The sequence below is a fragment of the Peromyscus eremicus genome, chromosome 5 (assembly GCF_949786415.1).
Source record: "Peromyscus eremicus chromosome 5, PerEre_H2_v1, whole genome shotgun sequence".
In the NCBI taxonomy this organism is placed as follows: domain Eukaryota; kingdom Metazoa; phylum Chordata; class Mammalia; order Rodentia; family Cricetidae; genus Peromyscus; species Peromyscus eremicus.
Window position 1 is genome coordinate 97,795,150 of NC_081420.1, and position 24,190 is coordinate 97,819,339.

At 43.6% G+C, this 24,190-nt stretch overlaps 1 protein-coding gene and 1 pseudogene across 1 annotated transcript in view; one reads left to right on the forward strand and one right to left on the reverse strand.

Annotated features, from left to right (window-relative positions):
- Hydin (HYDIN axonemal central pair apparatus protein) overlaps nucleotides 1–24,190 on the reverse strand; it is a 362,311-nt gene that overhangs the window by 276,402 nt on the left and 61,719 nt on the right. The window contains exons 6-7 of the mRNA XM_059264008.1: nucleotides 16,944–17,143; nucleotides 8,159–8,283 (exon numbers count right to left, since the gene is read on the reverse strand). Coding sequence (XP_059119991.1) covers nucleotides 8,159–8,283; nucleotides 16,944–17,143 — 325 coding nt within the window. The remainder of the gene's footprint in view (nucleotides 1–8,158; nucleotides 8,284–16,943; nucleotides 17,144–24,190) is intronic.
- LOC131911714 (ATP synthase F(0) complex subunit C2, mitochondrial-like) lies at nucleotides 6,260–6,778 on the forward strand (annotated as a pseudogene).

The window sequence follows — 24,190 nt, forward strand, 5'->3', positions numbered from 1 at the left end:
CAGGAGTATGAAGCACTGGTCACACTGCATTTATAATCGGGAATCAAGAGAGCAGCCAGGAGGTGAGGCTGGGTTATAGAACCCAGTGACACACTTCCTAATAGTTTACAACCTTCCCGGAACACCACCACCAGCTGGGGACCATGAGCCTATGAGGCCATTTTAAATTCAACCCATGACTCCAGCACATCAGTGACAGGACTAAAACTGCCTTTGTGCTGCAGCAAAGGCAGTGCAGGTCTGTAAAAGGGGCTCTAGCTTAGAGTACACCAGGAACTTGGGTTCACGCTCAGGCCTTATGTAGATAGTCATTCAATGTTCCTGGGTTTTGTGTACTCACTCAACTCTGAAATGAAAAGAAGTAAAAGAAATGTCCTCTCAGTCAACCAATGGTTGGTTCTTCCTGGAGAAGGAAGGATCCACATCCTTCTCCAGGGTCTAGCCCTGTAAGTGGATGGAACTAGAAAGGTGATATTGAATTAAGTAACCTAGACCCAGAAAGACAAGCATCACATGTTCATGATCATCAGAGGCTCTTAGCTCCTTCAAGATCTATGGCTCTACTAGTTCTGGGTAGTTGGCTAGGTTTCCAATACCAGGCATCATTTCCCTCTTGTTGAGTAGGTCTTAAGTCCAATCAGAGCTCTGTTGGTTACCATCAATGTACGCACGCCACTACTTTACACTGAATGTTGTCGTGTCATGGTGGTCACTGTGGTGGCTCATAGATGCCACAGCCGGGTAGGACTGTTGGTTGTTTTCCTCCTTTGAAACCTGGCATGGTGCCTTCTGGAACCATGAAAGCTAGCCCTCAGGGAGGAGGTATTCAGGTCAGTTCCGGCTCAGGGGCTTCTGGCCCCTGCGTCTGAAGTACATGATGTCTTCAGCCATCAGGACTTCTACCTCTGGGGGCCAAGCAACCGAGGGCAAAAGCAATAGTCCATAACGATTGGGAATCTCTTTGACCAACCTGATCAATAACTCAAAAGAGGACTTCTCATGCCTGGTATGGGGGTCTTGTGAGGTAGTGTTTGGCTTTGGAAGAGAGAGCATTGTCAGCCCAGATGAGACAATTTCATTTAAACTGCATATGCATATTTATTTCTACACAGACCTATGTATATTGTGTTATTTAGGTAGATAACTGATAGTATGATCCCTCATGACTTTTTCAGACATCCTTACTGCTATTTTGCTCTCCTATAAATATTTGCCCTCCCCCTCCTTAATCACAACCAATTGCTCACTATATTCTTTTTCAGTATTCCTTTATTAGCTTTCACAGGTATAAAAAAGAAAAATCCTTTATAGCTTTAGAAAGCAAACCAAAATAAAACATGCAAATGACTGGTAAGCTACCCTGTGAAGAACTAACATGATTATTAGATATGTTTATGTATCTAATAATAACCCACCATCTCGTTTTTTTGGGGGAAAAGCTCACCTCCCCATGTCTGGCTCCTGGACTGAAATATCTCTCCTTCAGTAAGAGACAGAACACTCTAAAAATGCTGAGGAGGTCCACCAGCTCCACTTCCCGCCTCTGCCTGCGGTTAATGTCACCTTGAAGGTGTCAGCCACCTCACCAGGCATTGATTTCTTTTTCTCTGGCTCATCCATGTCACCAAATGTTCAGGAAAAAAATGTCTTTTTATGTAAAATGGAGTTGTTTTGTGAATACTAATCTCCCTAGGAGCCCTCAGATTACATACAGTGTCTTAACTCTCAACTGAAAACTTCAGGACTTAAGCAGCGGAGCCACTTGTGTGGCCTGCCACAGTCCTGTGCCGTTTCCACTTCTCAGTGTTACTGACATCAGTCTGAGACTTTCACACACAGAGAATGTGTTCTGATCAAATCCTCTCTCCGTCCCTTCCTCCCAGCCCCACCTTCCCCTCCCAGCTTCACGTGCTCATTTAAAAAACCCACTGAGTCCTCTTAGTGCTGTCTGTTTATACCCAGGGTTGGGCACCCACTGGAGCATGGGTAGCCTCTCAGAGGCTGCATGCCTGAAGAAAATAGACTCCCTTCCCTGACCTCCAGCAGCCATCATTGCCAATGGCTGCCACTCAGCTGGGGTTGGTGATTGACACAGAGACCCACAACTGGTCATGCAGAGAATTAAAGACCGGGGAGTGCTGGGTTTAAATGAGGATCTACGGCACACCCCTTCCCTGAGGGATCAGGGACATCTCAGGAAAGCCAGATGCAGTGGTTGGCTGCAGCAGACCAGGGTTCACCAGACATGAAGTGATACGCTTGAACATGTTGTATTGCTTTTGTAGCAGTCTTTCTGGGTTAGAACTTAAGATAGAGCCTGGACCGGCCTGGAAGTCACTATTTCCTGTGTGCCTCCCCAGTGCAGGGATTACATGGGGGGGGGGGGCTCGCCACACACAGCTCGCTTTTGTTTTCTTCTTATGAATAATGTCTTGAGAAGTTCTATGTGTAAACTTTGCTGCTGGCGTGAGTAGATAATTAAAGGTGACAATGATTTCTGGGTAAAATCAGCTGCCTAAGCATACTGAATTTTACTATACATTAACACTGCTAGGACAAATTGGGAGGAAGGGAGAGGGGGAGGATTCTGGGTCAGGCAAATAAATGTGAGTGAGCAAACAGTAGGCATTAGTGAAGCATTCTGTCTGACCTCCTTAAGCAGCAGGGCACTGGTTCAGACTCCTGTCAAAGACAACAAAGAAATGTAGCCGTGGTTTATGAAGAACACATGCAGGAGAAGAACACAGCTGATAAGACAAACACACTGTTAGAAACATGACTGAGCACTTCCCGCTGAGGAGAAGTCAGTGATCGTTCTTCTAGAACACTGTTTGAGGAAGCGTAAAGAAAAGACACTCATCACTAGCCCATATTAAGCATCCTTCCTGAAATCAATTCCTGCTTCAAGCAGCTGTGGAGCGCTCAGCCTGATGCTTATGCAGTGACACGGGAAGACAGTGATCATGACTGACTGGAAGGGCTCCGTGATTCATCTGTTTAGGCAGTCATTACTGCTTTGCACTAATGTAAGGTTCTGGGCACGGATACTCTACAATAAAGATGAGAGCATGTTCTTATCAGCAGATGATTCTATGTAACGGATAATGTCTTCAGTCTTCCTAAAATTACCCATTTGCCACAGCTGGCGGAAACACCTCAGGGCACAGGCATTGTCTTTTCCAAGGCTGGTTAAGTTTCAATACACAAAATAGTCACTGTAGTCCAAACTACCTTTCCTTTAGCACAGGAGTATCGGCGTGAGCATGGATGTCATTTCAAACACTTCCACAAAAGTAAACTGGAGTTCAGGCCCTCTCTGAGAATGGACTGCATCGCAAAGCCAACCAACGAAAGGGAAATGTTCGTATAGTAATAAGAAAGGTTGGGGAGGCACCCCTGGGGCGGAAAGCGTGGACTTTAGGAGTTCAGGGTCTACCTCTGAGTTCTAACTGGGCTTAGGGTGGGATATGTGACCTTCAGGAAGCCACTCAATTTCTTAGGGCTCCAGTTTCCCTTCTTTTTTTTCGAGACAGGGTTTCTCTGTGTAGCTTTGCGCCTTTCCTGGAGCTCACTTGGTAGACCAGGCTGGCCTCGAACTCACAGAGATCCTCCTGGCTCTGCCTCCCGAGTGCTGGGATTAAAGGCGTGCGCCACCACCGCCCGGCCAGTTTCCCTTCTTAAAATCTGGACTGGATAGATTATGAGTGGTTAGATGGTGACTGGGTTAGATTAGATGGTGACTGGGTTAGATTGTGACTGGATTAAAATGTGACTGGTCTTCTAAGTTTTGACTCTATCATATGAACAATCTAAGATGACTAATCTCAAAACCAAATAAAACTTTTCTAAATGATACTGCAACACATGAAGACTTATTTACATATAAATTATACTCCTGTGTTAGATATATTTAAATACATTAATATATGTGAAAGGATGAGTTAAAGATGAAATAAGCAGAATTTTAAAATAAGGAAAACCAAACAACTAGGTATTTTATGAGCACAGAAGCACAGGTTATTCTTTTTCAAACTCCTGGCTTAAAATCTTGGTTAGTGACTCAAAAGTAATTGTTAGGTCACCTTTTTTTCCTGACACATTGTTTTTATGGACTGACAAACAAAAATGATGTCTTACAAAAATATGGACATGGGTGGGAAAAATACATCATTAACACTCATTTCTAAATGTCACTTGCTATTGACACCAACAGCCAGTAATGGGAAGGTTGTAGTTAAAATTCAATTAATCACTTTCCCACAGTGCACATAATAATCGTAGTCAGCAACCTCAGCCCAAACATCTTAGGAATCTCATTCAGCATAAAAGGACCAAATGGAACAATTTAATAATGAAATAAAATAATAACAATAAAAGAAAGATTTTCAGAATCAATTAAAAAATATTCACCTGGGGATTGATTCTTCTAAGTGTCAAACTTTAAATAAGAAGACACAGAAAAGTTGAAAGTAAGAGGATAAAAAGGGCATTGAATGTCCACATTAATCAAAAGGAAGCTTTTCTATTGCACAAATGTCAGACCAAATAGACCGTAATATCAGAACTCTCACTAAGATATTTCATAATGATAAAATGGTTAACTCAACAGGAAGTTATATTAATACTACATGTGTGCATACCAAGTATTACAGTTTCAAAATGCCAAAATGAAAATTGAGAGCACAAAAATCACAATGCAAAATCCATAATTATACTTGTGAATTTTAATAACCTTTATCATCTGCCAAAAAAGGATAAGAAGTAGAGACATAGGCCAAATGCTATGATTATTAGTAAACTTGACCTAATTGTCATTTATGGAATGTGTAATCTTCTCAAATTGCAGGGAACATTTACCAAGCTTGAACATATTCTGGACCATAATGTTAGTCTCAACTGATTCCCAGGCCTGAGGTCATATTGAATTCGTTTTCTGTCACTGGCAGAATTAAAGGAGAAATCAGAAAAGAAAAAAAAATCACCAACTACAAAATTCCCAAGAATTTGACTATTATCCAATATTTTGCTAGGTAGTTTCTGGGTCCAAGAAAATTTAAAATAGAAAATTTTAAATTCTTAACTTTTAAGGAAAATGAAACATTAATGTATATGCATTGAAGATAAATCCAGCTTTAAATAAAATATTTTGTCTGAAATGTACATATTATAAAAGAATAAATGTTAAAAGTCAGTGCTCTAAGCATTTCCCCTAAGACTGAGAACAGCCACAAGAAGAAAAGCCTGGGGAAATAATAAAGAAGAAAAATAAATAAGGTTTGAAAAATGTGAACAATAAAGAAAATTAACTAAAAGTTGGCCCTTTGAGTAAAATGTATAAAACTGATAAAGCCAAGATAGAGATCCGTAACTAAGGACAGAGGAGGCCGCCTGTGGTCTTACCAGCATCAAAAAGACCATGAGTGGCTGTTCTGAACAACCCTATGCTTGAAATTTAGGATTTCAAATTATATGACAAAAATCCCTTGAAATTTGTTTAAGAAAAACAAGCTAATAATTAAGAATCTGCATGTCTTTTGGAAAACAAAAGTGTGACTTGAACAAAGAAATTCTCAGTCATTTAAGGAAGTAACAACACAAGTCTCTAAAAAGGGCTTTCCCAAAGAACAAAGAAGATAATTCCTACTAACACTCAACTCATTTTCTGAGACCAATTTGTTTCATCAGACCAAAACCCGAGCGAGCTATTATGTAAAAGGAAAATTACAGGATATTTTTTTTCTCATGAATTTGAGCATAAACTCTCCAACAAAATATTAGCAGATCTATCTCAGTGATTTATCAAAATTTAAAATTTGTATTTATACCAGAAAGCAGCATTACAAATCAATCACCACATTAGAAGAATAAAGATCAGAAAATCCATGACAGTGTCAATGAAGGCATTTGATAGAGAGCGAGCGTTCACCCAAGACTGAGAGTCATAGGAGCCAAGGAGGGAGGGGAACTGTTTTAATCTCACTGAGTGTGGACTAGTGAACAGTGTTCAAGAGCGGGATAATGAGGGAGGGGGGAACTCCTAATGAGCAAGAAAAGAAAGTGATACCTGGTACCTCCCACACAATGAAGTCAAAGCTGGATCTTTAGCCTAAGCATAGCAGCTCAAATATATCGCTTATAGATATAAACATGGAATATATGCATGATCACGGGCGAGACAACAGCTGAAAAGAATTATCTTAAAAGAAAAACAAGCTCTACCCTGGAGCAGCTCTCCCGCCTTGGCCCCTCCCCCCTGAAAATGTATGCCCGCTCCAAGTTCATCTCCACCCGCTCCTTGATCAGAGTCGTGGGCTCTCTGCAGTGCAGTTGAACCGACCACAGACGTGGACAGACGAGGGCCCCAGCAGTTTGGCAGTCCCTCGTCCTCTGACCTCACTCATCCCTAGCTGCAGCTTCCAAACCAGCGTCACTTCTGTCACTTCTAGGGACATCAACACGGCCGGCCGACAAGTTCATTGGGGCTGGGGCTGCTACAGTTGGGGCGGCTGGCTCTGGGGCTGGGATTGGGAGCCTTATCATTGGTTATGCCAGTAACCCTTCTCTGAAGCAACAGCTCTTCTCTGGACTTTGCCCTCTTAGAGGCCATGGGCTCTTCTGCCTAATGGTGGCCTTTCTCATCCTCTTCACCATGTGAAGCAGCTGTCTCCACTTCCACCTCCCATAGCTCTTTCATGTCCCGTCTGCCCTGTGAGTTCCTTTTCCTGTACCTCCCCAGGAAGTCTGGGGAAAGTGCTTGGCTCAGGGTTTGACAGAGAGAAGACAAATAAATACTGTATTAATAAGAAAAAAAGAAAAGAAAAACAAAATGGTAAGAGGTTTTATTAAAATTAAAAATCATTGCTCATCAAGAACTGTCACTGAAGAAATGAAAAGGCATGCTAGAGACTGGGGGAAGAGATTAATCTTACATCTATGTGATGAGTAACTGGTATATAGAGAGTTTACTTAGATTACTTACAAATGAACAAGAAACAGAAAAAGATACAAGCAAAAGATTTAAACAAACAGAAAAGATATAGGAATAGTTATACATGAGAAGACGTCTCAGATCATAAATTAGAGAAATGAAAATTAACACCATTCTTTGACTCCACGTTACACTCCTAGTATACCTAAAGTGAACACACTGGCACTCAGTGTTAAGAATGGAGAGCAGCTGGAACTCTCAGCCTTTGCTGGTGGACTTCATGAAAAATGACCCAGATGCATTGGAAAGTGACATCCTTGTGTGCCATGAGAAGTGATTTTATTTATGTAGGTCAAAAGATCCCTCCTTTGTTTAAGCTTATTCAAATTAGGTCTCTCTAGCTGGTAGCTAGTGAATTACAGCTGACAGAAACAGGTAAGACACATTGCCATGCCACTGGCTGTGTGATGGTGTGATCTGGTCATGATGGAGCCAGGACCGCTTAATCACAGGAAGTTAGGGAAAGGCTTGAATTGTCTTGCTCTGATGCAAATGTACAAAGTCAGCAACTCTGACCTGTGACCTAGATGTCATGGCCAGCTCTATTCTGGCTGTGTACTTAAAATTTCACTCCACAGTGCCATCTGCATATTTCAAAAGACAGCAGTCTACATGGCTGTAAGTTAAATATTAGGAAAACCACAATATGTAATTTCCATGATTAATTATGGGATGCAGCTGTCAAGAAAATGTTAGTGGCAACAGAAACAGTCTGAGATTTGCGTGAAATATTTAAGACAACATTTGCTTGATGCAAGGCTTAAGGCCATTAGCTCTTAACAGGCTAATAGACATACATAAGAATATTTTGAACTAGGATTTTCATACATTTAAAAACGTACAAATGCAGACATGCATCACATGGAAAGCAACGGGGTAAACATCACCTTCAAGTTTTCATCTATATATAAATAAGCTCCACCCGTCATTGTGACTTCTGAGTGTAGGTTCCCTCTTGAGTCTCAGACTTTCAGTGTGGGGCAGCCAGTTAGGTGGGAATTCTATAAGACTTGACATCATTCCTGGTGGAAACATTCACATTTTGGCTCTTTACTTTTCTGATCTTAACTTAAGCTCATGCCACCAAAATATATCTCAGCTTCTTCATTCTTCTACGTTCCCTTCCTTACTCTGCAGAACTAAAATTGAAAGGAAGAACATGAAGCATACCGGTGTCATAAGTCACGATCAGTTTTCCTTTGTGATTGCCTACGCTCTGCGGCTCAAAGTCCACTTCCAGCTGCATGGACTCCCCCACGTTAAGAATCCCGTCCGTTGGCTCTATGGAGAAAGGCCTGCAAGACATGTGGAGACACCATCAGAACATATTTCTGACTATTGGGACGAGGAGAGGAGACATGGGCTCCAGATCTTCAGACAGCTCACACCCAGCTTCCTGGTTCAGATGTGCAGTATGATGATTTCCCCACTGATGGCAAAGAAGCCGTTTTAACGTTAAAGTAACAGTAACAGATCAGCAAGGCGAGACACCAAACAGGCACAGTCACGTTCCTATTTGTGTCCTTGCCCTTCATATCTCCTTTTATTTGTGGGGTGTTCCTGATGGGAATAAAATGGATAAAAGCCAACGCTGCCCTCCACACTCAACGATCGCAATAATGGGTATTTGAAAAAACTTTGAAAAGTTTTCCTAGGGCTAAAAGTCAAGTGTGGGAAGAGTTCAGAGGAGAGCGGGTCTTAATAGTGGGAAACTATACCTGCGTCCCCAAAGGAAAGCTTAACAAGGTTCAGTTTTAAGGGATGGGACAAGTGCAGGGAACTTCAAGAGATGATGCAACACCTTAGGGTCCATAACAGCTGCTACCATCTCTAGGCCCGAGAAGTCATGAGAAAGGAGGAATCCTAGGAGAAAGCTGCCCAGTGAGCAAAAAGAGGCAGACAGCCTAGGTAGCCGTGTGGTAACAATAAAACAAATAATAACATGATGGTTAGTCTCATTGTCAAGTGGACTGAGATTTTAAATCACCTTGGAGATCACTGAGGTAGACGTCTGGGTAAGTCTGTGAGATTTCCACAGAGGGCTGACTAAATGCAGGTGGCACCATCTCATGAGCTGAGGAATAAAGAGGAGAAAAGGAAGAAAGCCAGCCAAGTGTCCACCATGCAGACAAGTGTCCCGCTCTTCCCTACCCTCTCTGCCATAATGGACTTGAGGCAAAATCTCTTCTTCCTGGCTTAAGTTATTTCTGACAGGTGTTTTGTGATAACTTCATGAAAAGTAACTGACAAAAATCCGGTTCCCTCACTTCGCCCTATGTCTGATTGCTTATATCCCAGACTCCCATTGGCTGAATCCCACCAGAAGCCAAAAGGCCTGAATCATACCATAGAGGTCAGCTTCCTGAGCATACACAGGTAGAAGAAGGAAGAAAATACAGGTAGAAGGTGAACAGGGCAAGTTCTGCACCTTGAAAATAGAATTGGAGATTCAGATGTCATGAGGCACGAGGGTAGATTTGAGCAGTGCGAGACAGTTTCACTTAATAGCCCCGGAATGGAATAGTAAGCAGGACCTGATTATGAAGCACCTTGAACAACTCATGGAGCTCTTCCTTCTAAACAGGAAATCCAGCCCATTTAATTATTTTCATGGTCCATTTCACATCTTTAAATTGCTAGTTTTTCAAAGTAATGTGTTGGGCAATGCAGCTGGCAGGCTAAGCTGTTTCTGAGTACTTACTTCTACTATAACAGCATTTAGAATCATCATCCCTTAAATCTGCCCGTAGATAATGAACTCAGTTTCAGAGAATCTAAGCTTTCTGCCGTGAGGGTACAGGGCAGATACAAGGGTCCTGTGAGGTGGTACCTGAGATTACTCACTAGGACCTCTGTGGCCTCCAGTGATAATGATGCCTGCTCACTTCCTCTGCTGCCCCGTCTGGATCTCTTCTCCCATTCCCTGATCTTCTTTCTTCCTTTCTCTCTCCTTTCCTGGTGGTCATGAAACCAGCTCTCCAGTGACCCCTTGGCACCACTTTAGGGTAACCTGGAGCTGTTGGCCTTTAAACTGACCTCTGGAGATAACCAAATGGCTGTGCCATGACCTTGGACAAGTTATTTAAAATCCACTTCCTCATCTGTAAAATGGGTCCAGACAGCACTGCCTCAGAAGTTAGCGTGGAGTAAAGGGATGGAGTGTCTGGGATAATGGCTGACATACAGGAGTACTGTACGACACGAGTGTGTTACTCGAGTGTGTTTATTGCTATTTTATCTTCACCAGCTTTCCAGCAATGCTGGAGGAGGAAACTAAAGACACACTCGGCTGCTCAGTTAATTCCGAGCATCTGTCTCCACCCCTTTGCCTTTGATCAGCTCTGGGGAGACTGTAACACACCCACGTGTGTCACAACTTACTAGTCTCCTGCTCCAACACCAGCCCTGGGCCTTGATCCATGGATCAAGTTCAAACCCTCTGAACTCAAAGTCACACACAATCTGGTCCCGTGCAGGTTTTGCATCCCGATTAAACACATTCACATGTGTCTAACCCCCTATACATCAGTCACTCTCCTAGTCAGTTGGGGTGGGGTAGGTGGAGGCTTTGGTCTCTTCACCCACAAAGTCCCCAAAGGTCTGCACCTGCTGTGACCAGACTGTGCCTCCTGCAGAGCCAGCCTATGACCGTCAGGATCCTGTCAGAAAATACACAGAAAATACCTCATGTGGTACTCCCATGGCTATCACTGATCACAGCTCAGGTTCAAAGTCACGGCTTACATAGAATGCTACATGTGTGGAGCACCTGTCATTCTGCATGTAGAGTACTGCTCCTAGAAATTCCAGTTTCCTCCTTTCCTCTGAAGGGTTCTTAGCTGTTGAGAGGAGCAGCCATGGGAGTTAATTCTGGTGCAAAGTAGACTGCAGGAAGGCTCAGGCACGCACTCTGGGCTGTTTTACACACACCAAACTTCGAAATCATTCAAAATGCCTTGGGAAAGTAGGTGACACATTTGACTTTTAAATGTGACGAAACAGGCGTCCTCAAAGAGCGAGCAATTTGCCTAAAGTTGTCCAACTGAGGCAGAAATAGAGATGGGAGTGAGATCTGCCTCCAGGCTGTGTACTCTCTGCCCACCCCAAGCCTCTTGAGCCTGTGGAGTCCTGTGTGTACACTGACGTTCGAGTCTCTGCCACCCACAGCACCTTTTAACCACAGGACCATACAGAGAGGTGGTTGGATGGAATTACAATAAAACTGAGGGCCTTCCTTGCCCATGCTAGACTAGTACTCTGCCACTGAGCCGCACCCCTAGCCCACAGTCAAATCCTAAAGGCCAATAAAACATTTACCATCTTGCATTAATTTTTATAATGTCTTGGAATAGAAAAGGAGTAAACTTTCGGTAGTCAAAGAATCCTTCCTTAATGGAAGATGGTGAGTCTTCCAAGCCCCCAAGGTCCTTCCCTCCCTTCTGGCTCAGCAAGACTCTGACTCCAGAGGACGGGGGCCCGTTTTCTGGCTTAGAGAATAGTGTGACAATGACTTCTAGCTTTACCTCGCCACTTGCTGCTATCTTTCTAATACCACACTTTCATTTTCCTTTCAAATACATCTTGGTAGCAAAAGAACATTTTGAAATGAATTGGATGTTATCCTCTCGCAGAACCTCAGCTAATTTTCTCCAGAGAAGGTGACGCCAATGTCACGTCTCTAGGACCTGCAGGAGCCCAAGTTCTATAGAGAGGTAATGGATACTTTGCCCACATGCTAATTGCTAGTTTTAGCTTAGACTGAACTTCTCCAGCGGTGAGGAGAGTCACCTGGGATCACTCTCGCCTCTTGGAGCCGCTCAAGCTTCTCTCAATACGTCAGACGCTAATTGGGGAGAGTGCATTCGGCACTGGTGCTTAATCACAGCCCGTAATTTGATTTTGCACTTCATTTTACCAGAGGCCGTCAGGCTGAACTGCCTGCAAAATATCAAGTGTCAGAAAACACTCTTACAAAGAGGTGAAGAGTAGCGATCCTCCAGGGTCCAAGGCGGGTTCTGTCTATTAAATTGTTTGGTTTTGATATGACACCCTCATTAATATCAAATTCTTAATTATGGAAGGAACTTGGTCTTCTGAAGAATCATGAGTCTGGTCTTGGTATATTAAATAGTGAATATCACATTAGTGCCTTTTCTCCCCATGGTCTCTCTGATATTTCATTCCCAACTTGAACTTTCAGGTCTTTAAGTTGCTTCTCAATCCTCTATCATCCACTTCCCAATATTAATCCCACTTTAACAGTCAGCGTTATTGTGTGACCTGCTGGAGTTCTAGGTCAAATTTGTAATAAAGTTGAACGGCAATTGTTTATGATCTCTGTATATTTTATAGCACATCGCAGCTCCCTGCATTAGTGCTGAAACCATTACGTGCATTTTATAGTCCTTGGAACATGTATTTTTAGTTTAAGTTATTGTGGAGGTTTACAATAGTTGCTTTGCCTCTGTGATATATTGTTGGTTAGGAATCCTATAAACATTTATTGAGCACTTATTTATTCTAGACATTTGCTAGATGCTGAGCACATACAGATGAAAGAATTAGATACAATTCTTGCATTTGAGAAGCCCACATTCTAACGAGGGCCACAGATACATGAGGAAATTTTTCTTATCATTTATATAAGCCAAACTATCTTATAAATTGATTAAATTATTGTTTAAATGAAAACAAAAGCAAGATCTGTTTTTAACAGAACTTCCCATGAGCTATTGCTTCCATTGTACTGAGCTAAAAGTGTTCAGACCAAGAGATGAGGCCTTTGACTTCACCTCCCCAACTGTCACCATTTCTACCGCTACTGCGCTGTTTAGGAATTGTGTCGACAGAAGCACTCTGTCTGGAGGACAGGTCCACCTGGTGGTTTTTAGAAAGGGTACCTATTAGGGGATCTCTGCAGAGATTCTGATCCACAGATCCAACAACACATTACAAATCCAACCACGTCCCTCTCACTGTAGTCGTGAGGCGTCTCAGTGGCAAACGACAGAAGCCAAATGTAGCCAATCCAGAGAAGGGGCTGCTGGAGGGATTTGGTGCAGTTCACTGCACAGGCAACGTAGTTAGAAATCATCACTTCTGTGGATAGGCATGAAGGTACACTTTCATAAAGAATGTGAAGAGGGCCGGGCAGTGGTGGCACACGCCTTAAATCCCAGCACTTGGGAGGCAGAGCCAGGCGGATCTCTGTGAGTTCGAGGCCAGCCTGGGCTACCAAGTGAGTTCCAGGAAAAGGCGCAAAGCTACACAGAGAAACCCTGTCTCGAAAAACCAAAAAAAAAAAAAAAAAAGAAGAAGAAGAAGAAGAGGAAAACAATGGAATTTTCGAAGTGGGGATTTGAGAGACTTGACTACACAAAAGATGGGCAAAATGAGAAACCCGCCTTAAAGCAGTGGGGGATGGGTAACAGCAGTTAGACATTCCCATCCTTAGACTGGGAGCAAAAGGAAAGGGCAGTGACATGTTCTCAGATCCCAGGGGCCAGGAGAAGCTGGAACCATGGCAGGCCAGTCTGATGGCAGCTGGGACCACAGTGAAGACAGGGCTCAGCTGAAGATAGGGAGGGAGGAGGAACACCCTGGCTCCCTTCTTCCTGTCCTCTAGGCCTCTTCTGGTGACCCATGGTCAGACACAGTGGAATCTAATGACCCAAGAGGCGAGGAAGGTCATTGCCTGGCTGGTGACGAAAGCCACAGAGGAGAACAGTACACAGCCTCAGAGTAGTCTGTGCGGGCTAGCACAGCTTCAGTGCTAACTTCCTGAGGGAGCTGATAGCTAGCTCACTTCCCTCGTCCCACCTTCAGCTGTACAGTGGGAATGCTGGAACAGGGCCTCTAACGCGAGGATTCCCAGCTGCCGCTGAGTTTACTCTGCATTTAAACTCAGAATTACTATGTTAGGAAAATATGGTAATTTGTTCATAGATAAATGGTTACATGGACAGAAATGTTTTAGGTATCTTTCAGCAATGTTACACCGCTGAATGTGGGTCTGTTTGTTTGCTTGCTTGGCATTTACATGTATCTGATATGTAAGAAATTAACAGGTAAAAAGATGTAAGAATCAGACAACCGATCCAAGAGGATATTCTGTCTGTGCTTGTTTTTTCATATTGGGTGACTTCTCTTTTACATTCAAAAATATCAATATAGTAAGTTTTAAATTACATATGTGTGTGTGTCTGCAGGAACTTATATGCACCATAAGTATGCAGGAGTCCACAGAGACCAGAAGAGGGTGTCCAATCCCTTAGAAATGGAGTTAGAGGTGGGTGTGAGCCTGTAGAAGTAAACACTAATCCCTCTGGAGAGATGCAACCTTCGAGCAGGGAGAGGATTCCTGAGAACTCTAGAGAAAGCCCTTCTAAAAATGAACTCACAAACCATAAGTCATAGGAAAACATCTGTTCTCCTTCCTCACTGGATCGTCCACCTTGTCTCTGCGTGGTTGTTCTCTTGAAGGCCCCACTGCTAACCACCATTTAAGACTTAAATTGTGTGGATGTGTGTGTTGAGGAGGGATGGTATGTTCACATAAGTACAGTGTCCACAGAGATGAGAAGAGGGATCTGCAGTTACAGATGATCTGCCTGAAGTGGGCTCTGGGGACGGAAACTGGGTTCCCTGCAAGAGTAGTGCACACTTAACCCTGGCGCCCGCCATCTTCACAGCCCTCGACCGCCATTCATATGCCCATAACAAATGGTTCTTTTTAATCTTTAAAAGTTGTATTTATTTATTATTCCTAGGGTACACATGTGTGCATGTATGTCCTGATAGTCATGTGGAGGCCAGAGGACAACTGTGTAGAATGGAGTTTCTCCATCCACATTTAGATAATTTCCAGGGAATGAACACGGGTCACCAGGCTTACATGGCAAGTGCTTTTAGAAAGTCCCTGGAGGGCAGAGACAGCCTCACTTTGCATTATTCCCCAGAGCCCTCCACGTGGAAGAAACTCAATACATTTTCAGATTAAAACCAACCTCCAGCACATATTACCCTCTCGAACATAGTTTTCTCATCTTCAAGGCCAGTAGGAGCAGGCTGAGTTCTTACATACATCACGCTGAACTCTGTTCCATTTTTCTAGAATTCTGGTGGTTACACTGGGTCCATCCAGTGAACCTAAGTTGATCTGTCCCATTTCTTTTTATTTGTTTGTTTCAAGACAGGGTCTCACTGCATAGCCCTGGCTGTCCCAGCCTGGCCTCAAACTCACAGAGATCTGCCTGCCTCTGCCTCCCTAGTGATGGGATTAAAGGCATGTGCCACCACACATGACCTGATCTGTCCCCCCAACCCCATTTATTTATTTATTTATTTATTTATTTATTTATTTATTTATTTATTTATTTTTGATTTTCAAGTTTATCTGTGTAACAGCTCTGGTTGTCCTGGAATTCATTCTGTAGACCAGGCTGGCCTCCTGAACTCACAGAGATCAGCCTGCCTCTGCCTCCCGAGTGCTGGGATTACAGGCATGCACCACCACCACCCGGTTGATCTGTCCCATTTTAAGGTCAGCTGATTAGCAGCCTTATCTGCACCTATGAACTCAGTCCCCTCTCACCATGTAACATTACACAGTCACAGGTTCTGAGTATTGTTAGAACATGGGCTTGGACCTTTAAGCCCGACCCCATAGCCTGAATCAGGCCACACCTCCTTGAAGCTCTCTCTGGGACAAGAGTTAAGAAGCAGATTGTTCTGTGACTTGACAGTTTTCAGTATATGACACCCGGCTTTTCTATGCTCCCTGTAATATATGCTATGCTGAACTAAATCACATACTGTAAAACTTCCTGCAACCCCTAAAAGGTTATCAAAGTCAGACCTTTCCTTTGTTTGGGGGTTGGTACAGACTCCTCAGGAAGACCGCTTGGGGATTTGGTCCAAGGATGAAGGCTGCATTCTGAGGAGGCTCCTTCAGCTTCCCCAGCCATCCCTCTCATGGTGGTGTGCTCTCCCTCCCTCCTTCCTTCTCTCCCTCCCTACCTCTCTCCCTCCCTCCCTCCTTCCCTTCCTCCCTTCCTCCCTCCCTCTTTCTCTGTCTCTCCTACCACCTTCTTCCAGGCTTTAAAGAGAAGCCTTGGCTCCATCATGTTTAGACCTCTGTGAATTGTATGGCTTCCACCTAATATTCTGCCTTCCATCTTGAGGTCCCTTCACCGCGATAAAACTCATCCCTGAAGGGCATCTATGTGTCCACTTTCCTGTGTAAATGTTGCAGCTTCTCTTACTACTTTTTAACAGAAATTAGAATATGAATATTGGGGGAGCTAGTATTCTTTCTACCACCCTGGCATTAGCTCACTTCAATTAAAAACAAAAGGACAAACATTCGTTATACAGTGCTTGCTATATTCCAGCAGTTCTAGTTTGTTAATTAATTTTGTCCTCAGTAAGAACTCTATAAAGTGGCTACATCCCCCCATTTCCTAGACAAAAAAAACTGAGGACCATGAGTCAAGGAATACAGGCAACCCTGTAGAAGACGAAAAGCTAAGGAGTGTGTTCTCCTCACAGGCCTCCAGAAAGGATAATGGCCTGCTGATACCCACTGTGATGTGAGATTATCAACTTATATTGCTTGAAGTCACTAAATTTATGATAATCTGGTGTATCATCAACACCAAACGAACCCAGCCAATTTCCCGAATTCTTGGTCAAAAAGTCTATGTCTTACTTATAAATTCCCATGCGTCATCGTCTGTATTAAAGAAGGTAAAATGTGGTAAGAAATGGATGGTAAACCTGAAATGTTTGATCCCTTCAGGATAAAGAGACAACCTGATCTACATCAATGAGGTCTTCCAGCTTTGCGGCTGAGGTTGTAAAAGCAACGCCACCCCCAATGCTATTCTAGCAACTTACTTGTGCCAACCAGAATTAGCTGTAACCAACCAAAGGCAAGAGCCGCGGGAACGCATACCTGCGAGTTTTGAGGTGGAACACGGAGTCTTTGTTGCCAATGTTTCGGACCAGCAGAACCTTCTGGGTGGTGTATTTCACGGGAGAAGTGGAAAAATTCAGCTCGTCAGGAAAGTCCAGGATAGCTCGAGCACCTCTAGCTTTGACAGGCACGATAAACTTCTCTCTTTCAGTAATACAGGTCAACATGTGTGCGTAATCCTGCCAGGGAAGGGTACAATCATTATCTGTGGGAACCCCAACACGGTCAAGACCACTGTAAAAGGAAAAATAGGGGTCGCACCATGCAAAACAACCCAGTGTATTCCTCTACAAACTTCTCGGGAGAAGTAAGGAGATGCTTTCACTGACATTCTTCTTGCTGAGAGGGGGAGGGCAGGTCAAGTGTCAAAATGTATAAACCAATAGAGAAGCTTGGAGTTCATGTTTCTCACATGGTGGGAGGTGAGGTGGGGATGACGAAAGACAAGGCACCATGTTCTTTAGTTCAGAAGATTGCTACCAGTCCATCATGTCTTCCCTCTGCAAGAGGTGTCCAAAGTTTTGGCATTTTTAGACACTGTGGTCTAAAAATGTGTTGGGGTGCATTCATAGTGTTGGAGAATATGGTCTTCTGGGTGAAACAGCTACCATATTCACTGGATCAGCAGCACCATCAGGCTTGTTGATTCTTGATGTATCATAGGAGGGGCTGGAGAGAGTCACTGGACCTCACCTGAGATTCCAGCTGCTTCTCCCAGACATTCTGCCATAACTGCATGTGGCCTGTGGCCTGAGAGGTCTCTCAGAAGGACTAGAGTATCTAGGCTAAGTAAGATGAATGGAAGGGGAAGCCATCAGCCATGCTGGACAAAAATTTTCCGGTACAGCTGTGCGGGGACTACCTATGCTCCTGTAGGCAACCCGTCCCGAAAAACTCATTGGTTCCTCAGGCTATCTGTGGTGGAATTGTATTTTGATTTGTTGTTGGGATCTTATATGGATGGGATCAACCTTGTTTATGTCTCCCCGGGGAAGGACTTCCCCCTATGAGGGCCATTGGCTACAGTTTGAACACACTGGTATCCAAATCCTACTTATTCTTCTACCTCGTGTGTTTGGATTGATGATACTGATGAACGGTCTCCTCACACTCATATTCTTTGCAATATGACTTTGCACCCCTGCATCAGGAGTGAAGGGTATGGATTCAGCTCTTTCTCTGAACAATATAAAGTAGCATGCGCTGTGTTAGTTTTAAGCTAAAGCTTTCAGAAGTTTTGGTATTTCTAGTCTTGCTCTTGAGACCCTGCCATTGTCATGTGACAAGTCTGGTCTAGCCTACTGCAGGATGAGAGCCTAGATATCCCACCCAAGGACAAACCAAACTAGCCTCAGGCAGTGGGCCCACGGATATGTGAGAGAGCTCATCTATGGTGAGCAGAGATGCCGCCTGGTGCAGAAGGTTACCTGGTCAAGATCGGAAGAACAGCCCTGCTGAATCACGGTGTTGAGAACAATGCTTATTCTTTCAGCTGCTACATTTTGGAGTGTGTTGTTGTTACCCAGAAACAGCTAACTGATACACAACCCAATCTGGATGTCTTTTCTTGTGCAAAGTCATTTGACCAGTTTTAAAAAAAAATGCTCAAACCCTAGACATTTCTCTTTCTCAGTTTTGAGTCTAAATACAACAGGAATACTGAATAAAATCATTCTTTGTCATCTCATTAAATAGAAATAGAACTCTCACCAGCACCACAACAAAGAAAAAGTTAAATAAACCTTTGGTGATAAGCAAGTTAAGTATAAGAGGAAAACAGGAATGGTCCCCTCAAGAGCTGGCCAGGAGCTCAGCTTTTGTCGACATCAAAAGCATGTGTTATCTAACCCGAGTTTGGTTTTTCCTCATCTTCGGCTTTTGCATTATGCTGGTGTGTTTTAGCTGCTAGGCAGTCTTGATAAATGGAAAGTTGTTGGATTTTAAATGTCTTAGAGCAATCACACAGTAAATGGTATTCTGTGTAGAAGTGAACGGCCTGAGGACATGTGGAAGTAGTACCAATCTTCTAATCTAAAGAATACTGTGCCGTGACATTCGTCATCCCCCCACCCCACCTCATCTCCCGACCACCTGAGAAACATGAACTCCAAGCTTCTCTACCGGCTTATAGGTTTTGACACTTGACCAGCCTTCCTTGCCTCGGCAAAAAGAGTGTCAGTGACAGCAACTTGCTACTTGTCTTGAGAGGTTTGTAGAGGAATACACTGAGTTGTTTCATACAATGCCTGCCATAATCCCTATCTTTCCTTTTACAGTGGTCTGTAAAAGGACTTTTTTGGTTTTATTCTTGTTTTCCTTTTCAACAAGTCTCTGGGCTTTGGGGACAGAGTGGGGATGGGAATATCTAGCATACAGATTGACACAGATCTGCTGTGTACTGGACTTCATGAAACCACAGGCCAGGGAGGAAGCCTTGGGATTCCCCATTAGTCCAGTCATTCTGCTGAGGTTGTAAGTGTGCAGGTGCCTGGCAGAGTACCGACTAGGAAACAGACATGAGGATGGACAAGAAATGAACATATGAATAATGCCTACAAAATATACAATGAAATCCACTGTATAAATGTATTAATAAACATAAAGGCAAAATAACCAGTTTATAAACCTGTGGTTCTCTCTGCACCCTCCAACCTCCAACCCCACCCAGCTTCCCAGCTGGCATCTCTTTGGATGGAAACACATCATGTCCCACACCAAACCCCCTGATAAATGCTACGGCATACAACACTACATAAAATTCCCTGCCAATGGGCGGGAGCAAGAGTTGAGAGCAGGAGTTGAGACCCAATTCACTCTTCTTAGACTTGACTGAATCAGCCCAGACTGTGGACTTCTTCTTAGTACCCACAAAGACTCCACAAAGCCAGCCGAGGTCCTGCTTCTGACCAGTCCACCCAACCCAGTTCTAGTACATCCTCTCAGGTTCGATGCTGATGTCTCTGTCATTTGAGTGACCTTCAACAGACTAGCACATCCTAGATTCCCCTGAATTATTTTCTTTGTACTCTTGTAGCACCTACCTACCTTCAAGAGATATCCTGAGTGTAACTGCTTCCTGCCACCCTGATCCTAGGCTAATGAGACCCCCTTCATTCAAAGTCCATTTCCATCCAAAGGCCAGAGAGATCCAGTTAAGGTAGACATCAGCTCTGTTAGTGCCTCTGTTCAAAGTCACCCTGGCTGAGGACTCCACAGCGAGCCTCTGTCCTTTCCCAGCCACACCTCCTCCTGTCCTGCTCACTCCACGCCTACTCAGAGCCTTCCCACGCAATGTTTGCACCATTCACACCTCTCGTCCCACTGGTTACTCCAGGTGCTTCTTCCTGCATCTCATTAGGACCCGAACAGCTGTCCATTCGCTCACAGAGACCTTACTGTCTACTCCATCTAAGCTGAGCTCTTGCACATCACTGACTTCTAGGCATCAAACACTACATCACAGCCCAGACTTAGCAAACAGTCAATGAATATTTGTTGAACTGAGGGCAATTAAGTAATAAAACATTGGATAGTGGCGAACGAAAAATAAGTAAATACATGAAGTGATTAAAAGAATACTTGGGAGGGGGCACCAGGAAGGGCCTCCACAAAGAGGAAGCATGTCAGCCAGAGTGACCAGAGCGAGAGATGAAGCTCTGTGGCTAGCCTGCTCTGTGGGGGAAGCATGACTCACAGCCTGAGGTGAGAGGGAAAAAAAAAACGAGGCAGGAGGGGTGGAAAGGAGAGGTGGGGGCAGGTCAGGTCACAGAGTGTCTTTTAAGCCAGTGGCAGGACCTGAGGATGGCAGGAAGCATTAACAGTGTGGACAGCTGATCCCCCACACAGCCAATTTATAGCTTAAAAAAAAAAAAACCAAACACTGGTAACCACATGGGCAGCAGACTGTAAGGGGACTTAAGAAGAGAAAGACAGGACAGCTAGGAGGGTCACCACAGTAGTCCCAGGCAAGAGATGATACTGATCTGAACTGTGAGCTAATGTGTTCACTTAGCATAGTGTCTGGCGAGGAGGAAGTTCTCAATCAGTATGGCCTGTCACGATTAATCTCACATATTAATACAGTGCTGAGTGAAAGCCATTCGGTGAACAGTCAACGTGTGCTTACTTGTGTTGTTGAGGTGATAATAATGGCACCACTAAAAATGATACAAGGACTAGGACATGTGGTTGATATACTGTGCACCCCAGTAAACTTATCTGGGGGTCAGAGAACAGAACAGCCACAATATTAAACATAGAGGTTAAGGCAGTGGTAGCACACGCCTTTAATCCTAGCATTCAGGAGGCAGAATCCGTCTGGAACTCTGTGATTTCAAACCCACACTGGTAAACAGCCAGGCATGGTGACACAGGCCTTTAATCCCAGGAAGTGATGGCAGGAAGCAGAAAGGTATATAGGGCGTGAGGACCAGGAACTAGAGGCTTTTGGTGTTTGTTAAGCTTTTAGGCTTTTAGCAGCAGTTCAGCTGAGATCCATTTGGATGAGGACTCAGAGGCTTCAGTCTGAGGAAACAAGATCAGCTGAGGAACTGGCAAGGTGAGGTTGGATGTGGCCTGTTCTGTTTCTCTGATCTTTGAGCGTTTATCCCAATATCTGGCTCCAGGTTTGTTTTTATTAATAAGACCCTTTAAGATTCGTGTTATGAGGACAAGGTACGTTCAGAGCACGGTGAGGCCTTTGAGTATCGTCAGTAGCTGTAGCAGTTTGAGAAATGTCTCCCATCGTGTCAGGCATGCAAACAATCGGTCCCAAGTTGGTGGTGGTGTTATTTGGGAATGCTTAGAAGGTGTGGTTTTGCTGGAGGAAATTCATCACTGCGGGGGTGGGCTTTGAGATCTCACAGCCTCACCCTACTCCCAGTTTGCTTTCTCTGCTTCATGCTTGCTGTTTAAGATGCAAGCTCTCAGCTTTCTGCTCCAGTGGCCATGCCGGTCTGCTGCCATGCCTCTCTGATGGTGATTGTAATGGACTCATCCCTCTGGAACAATAATCCCAAATAAACCTTCATTCTTCTTTGTGGTATTTTATCATAATAGAAAATAACTAAGACAGATGCTGCTGTGGGAAGGGGCCAGTTAGTCTTAAATAACCAAGCAAATCTCCTGGAGGAAGTGACCTTTGATGGAGATCTGGACCACAAAAGGAGCTAATCAGGAGAGATCCAGGGACAGAGCGTTCCTGGCAAGGGGGACCAAGAACATAAAGTCTTCAGGTAGGTGTATGCAATAAAAATTAATGAACAGTACTCTCAAAATGTATTAAAGTTAATTTGTTGGGCTCTTAGGCTTGCAATTGATTTTGCTTTTCAGATGGCAATGCCAAGCTTGGGAATGATGACATCCAGACATAAGGAAGTACAAATTATACTGAACTATCTGGTCTTAGGAAACTCCTTAAAATTCAATTCACACAACTGTTTAGTCGGATGACAGCGGACTCTTAAAGAGGTAAGTATTGCTTTCACTTTTCCTAGGTACTCAAACCCAGCCAGCAAAGGCTTTGTTGGGAATTATAAACTAGAAAGCAGTTAGAAGAGTATTAATTAAGGCTTTGAGGGGGTGCTGCAGAGCAAGGCTCAGAGACAATCCTGGGTGTTTTGTTTTTAGCTCTAGATGTGTCTTATGTCTTGCTTTGTAAGGGGCTGAAGGCAGCTAGAGACAGATGAGGAGGCCGACTAACATAGTATCAAGGACGTTTTGGGATCTTCTCAAATTCCCAAATGAAGATTAGACACTGAGTCATATTTTTTTTTCTTAATGGAATCCCACATCCAGAAAAGAACATAAAGAGAATTTTAAAGCATACTCCAATCTCCAAAGCTAGATATAATATAATATAATAAATATAACATAATATAATATGACTATATTAAATTATGTAACATGGCTTTGTTGGTTTAGGATGAACTCAGACATGATGACCCAGGAAGCTAAGCAATTGCTGCAGCTGATGGAATCTCTTCCTGAAATGCAAAGCAATAAGGTCACCATTCAAAGGCAGAGTATGTGTTCCAAGTTCTTTCCCTTCTACTATGGGACTCAGTCACGAATCACTCCACTGAAAGGCTACCCCAATAACGGTACTCCCCAGATAGCCTTCTTTCTGACCTCCCCCACTTCAGACCTTAAAAACAGCAGAAAAATACTAGCAGAGAAGATTTGACTCTCTGGGAGTAAAAAGAATTAATCTTGATTTTTACACTTGTCCCTTGATAGAAGGCAAACAGGGCCATAAATTTCTTTGACGACTTGGCAGAGAGAAATGGTGCCTTCTACTCCAATAAATGACTGTATGTTAAGGGCAAGGCCAATGTGGTTAAATCCTTACCTCCCCTTTCTGCCTTCTTTTCACTCCCAAGTGTGTTGGGGGAAATGGCAATAGAGTGAAACCAGAGCTGACCAGAAATGAGTGAAATCCCCTTGGTACCCCGGATAACCTTCCGAATCCTTGACCAGTGACAAGTATTTGCTAGATGGTTGCTCCTCAACCTCAGATTCACCCTCAGAAGGAATTCTTTAAGAACTGGAATTTGAGGGTTGGAGAGATGGCTCAGCAGTTAAGAGCACTGGTTACTCTTACAGAGGATCCAGATTCAATGCCCAGCACCCACATGGCAGTTCACAACTGTCTGTAACTCAAGTTCCAGTGGATCTGACTCCCTCACAAAGACATGCAGGTCAAACACCAAAGTATGTGTATGTGTGTGTGTGTATATATATATATATATATATATATATATATATATATATATGAAGAATTTGAATTTGAATTTCTAAATTGGAAACTGGAATTCTTTTCCCAGCACTCGGGAGGCAGAGCCAGGCGGATCTCTGTGAGTTTGAGGCCAGCCTGGGCTACCAAGTGAGTTCCAGGAAAAGGTGCAAAGCTACATAGAGAAACCCTGTCTCAAAAAACCAAAAAAAAAAAAAAAATGGCATTGGGGAGGAGGTGGGGTCTGTGGTTGGTATGTGGAGTGAGTGGAGAATTTCTTAATAAAAAAATGAAAAAAATAAAAATGGGTTTGGCCTGTGCCATGGTAACATCTCCTGTGGTTGAGCTGAGATCTCAGCGTCCTGGGGATAGCTATAGTCCATCTGTTAAGAGAATGATTTCTGACCTTGGGTATGGAAAGAGAGCCAGGATTTATGAATTTACTTTTACTATTGGGTATTTAAAATGACATGTGAATTTACTTATAATTCAT